This window comes from Medicago truncatula, chromosome 8 (assembly GCF_003473485.1).
Source record: "Medicago truncatula cultivar Jemalong A17 chromosome 8, MtrunA17r5.0-ANR, whole genome shotgun sequence".
NCBI lineage: Eukaryota > Viridiplantae > Streptophyta > Magnoliopsida > Fabales > Fabaceae > Medicago > Medicago truncatula.
Window position 1 is genome coordinate 30,451,575 of NC_053049.1, and position 6,902 is coordinate 30,458,476.

Genomic DNA, 6,902 nt, shown 5'->3' on the forward strand with positions numbered 1-6,902 from the left:
AAGATAAGCATATGAGCATTTTTGAATATCGGAAGTGACTTCACAGTTCCTCACATCAAGCAGCTCATTTTACCTAAAAAGACGCCTCCTCCTATCTCAGGATTCAATACACCGACGTGTAACACATATCCTAATACGATTTTAACAACAACTTCAATCAAGATATCAACTAACTGGATTGTATGAGTTCACACAGTTCACCCTCACGTATGATCACTTGTTCAGCTCATCATAGTTAAATATGCATACATCATATCTTATTTTTACAGAAGAGTTTCTTTGAGGTTACACTTTCATCCTTCCTATTTAGTGAATGAGCATACAAAAAGCAGGTGTGTAGATCACTAATATCAAGACGTAAAGTCTACATCACCAACTCTCGTGATTCATCCATATTTTCATATAAAAACAACTATGTTACAATGTATGTTTTTGCTTTACTTTTTATTTAAAACGGTTTTTTTTCGAAAATAATCTTGAATAGGAATGAATAATTAATGATTTCGCGGTAAAATTTGTAAAGAATTGTTTTTTTAGTTTGCATGTGGCCTTTGAAATTTCTAGAACGTCTGTAATGAAGAATGGAATGGTTAGTGTAAGGGTTTTGCATTTTTGTAAGAAGATGCAAAAGTTGAACTGCTTCAAAAGAAAAAGAGTTTTATTCATTTCAAATGTGCTTAACACACTAACTTTTGAATCCACTCAAGAAAAAACTCTAACCTGTAAATTTATCGAAAAAATATATATATATACGGTTAATTCGCCTCACAAAATTAACAATTTTTTTACGGAAAATATTAACGAGTATCTTTGAAGTATTGATTAAAATACTAAAATAAGTTAGTTTACATCAAAAAATGGTGTAACTATTGCTTAGACAAACTTATTTCCCCTACTATCTTTGACATTCTTATCCAAGCGCCCCAACATGGTTGATTTGAAGCATTATCTCACAATAATTGTTATATTTGAAAATTTCACATATATTAAGAACAGAATATATATATATATATATATATAAATGATTATACTAAGTCATCCTTATTAAATATATGTGCATTATCATTATCATAAAGCAGCGTCAAGACAGATACGAATGTGCTCCTCTTTCCACTTTCATCAATACAAATATAAAAAGTTGCAAAGTTTTGTCTTATTCTTAAAAATATTAAGTTATTTGATTGGTAAGAAATGATAAAATGGAGGAATAAAAAAAAGTAGTTATTAAAAGGTAAGATTCTTGTAATAAAATAAAAAGAATACTCCCTTCGTTTCAATTTAAGTGAGTATTTTGCTCATTTCACACTTATTAAGAAAAATGTATTAGTGAATGATGGAGAAAAATGGTTTTACGTGTTCTTGTCAAGTATTGATCCATTTATCATTATCATAAATGCAAAGTAGAATATATTGAATTGAGAATGATGAAAGTAGTATTAATTAAAATTATAATTGAAAAAAAGTAATTAATATTATATTAAAAAACGAAATAGGTCAGGTTTTAGAATAATACATTTTTTACAAAATACTCACTCATTATGGACGCAACGAATATAAGACATGGTATATGAGATTAGTTTGATGGTAATAAATACACTTAGTCATAAGATTCAATATTCAATAACGTAAATACGAGGATTAAGAAAGAGAGCTAACAAATGTATATTTTCAGCAATTGAATCATAATCAATCTACTTAAGAGTAAAATGGTTTGAAGGTGTCCCATGAGCATAGCTCAGTTGGTAGAATAATACATTATTATATGCAGGGGTTGGTGTTCGAATCTCGAACATCCCATTTATTCTCCTTATAAGGTGAATTCTAGCCATTATACTACCTGACAAATAAAAATTGTTTGAAGATAATTTAGATATATTTAAAATAGGTTACATTAAAAAGATTATGTACCTTTTTATTAATAGTATAGATGTAAATTGAACTCCTCAAAATATAATAAATTAAAAGATAATTGGTAGAACCCATTTGGGTGTATGGGTATATGTTAATTTCTTTTTGTTTCCTTTCATTTCGACTATGTATGTAAAATTGTAAATTTTTTAGATCCTTATTGACACACATTATACTTATAAGTAAGGTTTTGCAATTCGAGAGTTTACCTCAATTCGTTTTGCTTAGGTAAATTCGATTCGTAAATTCGACTCGAGAACTCGAACGAGTTTACCTAAAAATAAAATTATATAAAATTTATTATATGCATGACATATATAAGCTAACACTACTAAAAAAACAAAAATTAGTGAGAGATATTTAGTGAGGGAAAACATGAAATCTCTCTCTAATTCCGTCACTAAATTTTGCGACCAAAGAATTTGTGAGGAATTTCATTTTTTCCATCACTAATTTCCCTCGCTAATTTTGCTTTTTCTAGTAGTGTAATATAATATTGTAAATAGATCAATAATGTAAAATATGACTTAATTACAACGACAAATTATACCAAATTACCACAATAAAACGTTATGCTCAACTTAGCATCAAAAACTAAAATTAACGCACAAAATCATAAGTTTCATAAAGTCTCTAAGTTTAAGTCATCTATAAAACCATCCAAAAAAAAAACAAGTTTCACAAGTTCCTAAAGTTGTTAATAAAACTATCTAAAAATAAACTAGTTAATTTCTTCAAAAGGTCAACAAACACCACCACCGCAACCCTAACCGGGATTGCAATCACCGGCATCGAAATCACAACCCTGATAGGTATGTGCTGCCATGATTGGTAGGGAGACCTACAAGTAAATTTTGTTGTGATGCTGTGTTAGAGAGATTGAGTGCTTATTAAATATTAACATTAAAAATTTATAAAATAAATGACATGTACATGTAAGACCCACTTAAACAATCCATTATGGATAGTCTAACTCTTTACCTTTTCCTAGACTCTTTTGTCTTTTCTTAATGAAAATTAACCCTTTGCCTCGTTAACACGGAAGATTTGCTCTTTTATTTAGTGTACATAATTTGCGAAATCTAAACTCCGTAACTTGCTAGAATACGGCGTCAAAAAACTAGCTAGAGTACGAATTTCATAGATGTATAGGTTTAGGTATTATTTACCTAAATTAAAAGAAAATAACATCTTCAAAACAATATCCTATAATTTTTTCTCTATCTGTGTGGACGAATTAATCAACAAACAAAAATAATAAATAATAAATAATCTATGCATGTAAGTGGTAGACAATCAATATTACACTATTACTCCTTTAATTAAGTGATTGTTTTCAAGAGATTAATAAACTTTACTAAATGACAACAAATTGTTTGGAGTTGCTTGTGTTTGAATTCGTGAGTGAAACAATTCTTGATCTCACTTAATTTATCTTTTAATCAAATTTTAGATTATTAAAATTTCATTATCATAGAAAGTGGAGGGTTTTAACACAAAAAACACTTTCCTCCCTCTGCTTTATTTATAAGAAAGTCATTTTTCACTTTTTAACTGTCCTTTGATATTTTTTTGTGTTAACCGTCTGATAATTAGGGAAAGGGACTCTAATGATCTGGAGTTCCGTCGGAAGATAAGTAAAGTCTGATCAAGAATTGTTACACGAATAATTGAACTTGAGTTTTTCCTAATGATTCACCCTTGGTTGAGCTTATTAAACAACTTAAGCACAATAACTTGATTTTATTTGTCCCTTAATATAAGATAATTTACAAAATTTTACAATGCATTAGTCATTTTTTACAAAAATATCGCTATTTAATCACAAATGAAAATATTAAAAAATATTTTCTCTTGAATACTCCATCCGTCTTAAATTAGGTGTCCTCTTTTCTAATTTTCTTTGTCTCAAATGATTTGTCTCTTTTATAATATCAATACAATATTTTTTATTCTTTTCCATTCATATACCCTTATTTATTGCATTTCAACCATCTATAACTATTCTACTAACTACAATTAATAAGGTTGTTTTACTAAATGATACTCTCTCATGTCACTATTATAAGGAAAAAAACACTATAAATTGATCATTAAATAATTAAAGCATCTGGTCTATAATGTAGACCAGATACATTAATTATTCAATGAATCTAAAAAGATCATTTTTTTTCTTATCATAGTGACCAGAGAAAATACATATTTTACTATTAAAATTAACTCAATTAATTATTTTCTTATTAATCATGTAAATCTCAAATGGAATACCTAATAGATGGAGTGAGGAATAATTATTTTCTTGAAGTTCTTGTAATGAAGGATACATATAGAGCTTAGTTCAATTGGTAGAGACATTATATAATATATGCAGGGAACGGGGTTCGAACCTCAAACAATTCACTTCTTCACATTTTAAATTTGTGAACTCCAGTCACCAGACTACTTGACAAAAAAAAATGCAGATAGAATATTAGCATGTTGCGTATTAAACAAACAAATATGATATTTCTAGCTATAATGACGAATTAATGTTCGCTAACCATATAAACTAAACTAATATTTGAAAATCCACCAATACACAATAGCATGAGTTTTATGATCACCGTAGCGTTGAGACTTACATTTTGTGATCGTTTGTCCACTATTTTTTACGCTAATATGTATAAATTATGAACAATGTCATGCCATCAAGCATTTTTTTAAGTATATGTTAGTAAAGAAATAATTAATGCACACATAAATTTTAAAGGGTTATTTTAAAGGTTAAATTAGATTAAATGTCCTTTAAAGTTATTTAATTATAACTGGCTTGGGATCTTGGAGTTTGTTCCTCCTCAAAGTCTCAAGTTCGATTCTCTCTAATATCAATTTGAGTGAGCTAGTTTAACTTCTTCAAAAAAAAAAATTATGACAAATTGATTTTAAGTTTTTTTAGTACTTTCTTCTTTATATTATTTAATTGTAATAAAGTAATCTTTAAGTTTTTTTTTACCGCTTAGAGCCTTCAAATTATTCAAGTTAAATAATTTACATTTTAAGATTTAAAATTCTTCAAATTGTTATTTCATTCCTATAAATACTTGTCTCATGAATCTTGAAACCACGGCTCAGTTGTGTAAGATTCAAACAAAATTTCATATGGCAACTTCGAAAGTTCTAAGCATTGCTATCTTTGTGCTGTTGGGTTTAAGCATGTGTTCTGCTACTAGAAAACTCTCCCAAGGAGGATCTAGAGGACTGTTTGGTGGTGGTGGACTTCCTGGTGGAGGACTGCCTGGTGGTCGTGGACTTCCTAATGTAGGATCTGGTGGAGGACTGCCTGTTGGTGGTGGACTTCCTGTTGTAGGATCTGGTGGAGGACTGCCTGGTGGTGGTGGACTTCCTGTTGTAGGATCTGGTGGAGGACTGCCTTTTGGTGGTGGACTTCCTGTTGTAGGATCTAGTGGAGGACTGCCTGGTGGTGGTGGACTTCCTGTTGTAGGATCTGGTGGAGGACTGCCTTTTGGTGGAGGACTGCCTGGTGGTGGTGGACTTCCTGTTGTAGGATCTGGTGGACTGCCTGGTGGTGGTGGACTTCCTGTTGTAGGATTTGGTGGAGGACTGCCTTTTGGTGGTGGACTTCCTGTTGTAGGATCTGGTGGAGGACTGCCTGGTGGTGGTGGACTTCCTGTTGTAGGCATCGTGGGAATACTGCCTATTGTTGGTCCAATTCTTGGTGGATAGTGCCGTGAAGGTGGGCATATTGGAAATAATGACGGCGTTGTATCTCATGGTCATCACCAAGCCTATAATGATATCTTCATAAATAATAAATAATATAGGCTTAATTGCACTTTTGGATCCCTATCTTTCTAAAAGTTGCGGTTATGGATCCCTAACTAATTTAAATACAAAACAGCCCCCTATGTTTTGATTCTTTAGCAGTTTTAGACCTCCAGTCCATTGTTGACTCGGTCAACGCTGATGTGGCACCCTAAGTGAGGTGTCACGTGTCAAATTTTTTTTTCTTTTTTCCTTGAGGGTCCAAAACTGCCAAAGAATCAAAACATAGAGGGCTGTTTTGTATTTAAATTAGTTAGGAGTCCATAACTGCAACTTTTAGAAAGATAGGGATCCAAAAGAGCAATTAAGCCTAAATAATATCTATAGCTCTGCTCCTATTATAAACTTTAATAAGATATGATTATAAACAAGAATAAGATGCTCCTATTATAAACTTTAATAAGATATGATTATAAACAAGAATAAGATATGATTATAAACTTTAATTAATAATATATTTACAATTACAATGTTAAGTTCATGCAAATTGATGCACTATCATGAAAAACTATGTTCTTATGTCCACCGGATGATTATAATTCTTTCCATTTTTGCTTTTTTTTTTTTTTTTTTTTTTTTTGTGTTACTTTCATTTTTTATTTAACAATATTATAATTGGAAGAAAAGAATGAAGAGCAATGCTATGGACAAACTCTCTCTCACACACTTTTTGACAGAGTCTCAACTATTGTGCCATATCATCTAATTTTTTTTCTACCCTTCACCTTTTTACCGTTTGTACATGATTCCTGCATTTTTTTTTATATATTTTTGTTTTACTTTAATGTGTTTCAAATCATCATTGTCCCAAATGAAAGTAACCAAAAAAATCATCATTGTCCCCTTCATTGCACAATCTTTCATACTACCCTTTTCCTTGGTCCTTCGTTCTAAAGAGCTCCTACGGTGCAAACTCCATTCAGGGACGGATCCAGGAATTTCAGAAAGTGGGGTCAAGATCGTTTATCATAAATATTTAAACAAAAATATATAAAACCATAACCATTAAAATGATGAAGTCATTACCATTAAGCAAAATAGTGAAAATTACAATAAGTATATGACTATATCAAAAAACTAGAGACATGAAGAATTACAATTTCCCTCTTCGTGGCGTCATATTTTGAAAGCGTGCAAGATTTTTTTCATTTTCAACACTATCAAATATATCA

At 30.5% G+C, this 6,902-nt stretch overlaps 1 protein-coding gene across 1 annotated transcript; it reads left to right on the top strand.

The window, feature by feature from the left end:
- Positions 1-5,046: 5,046 nt before the first annotated feature.
- Positions 5,047-6,211, top strand: LOC112417402 (acanthoscurrin-1). Its single transcript, XM_024773041.2, has 2 exons — positions 5,047-5,729; positions 6,019-6,211. Exon 1 carries the CDS (start codon positions 5,047-5,049, stop codon positions 5,629-5,631), a length of 585 nt encoding a protein of 194 aa, XP_024628809.1. The 3' UTR covers positions 5,632-5,729; positions 6,019-6,211.
- Positions 6,212-6,902: the final 691 nt, after the last annotated feature.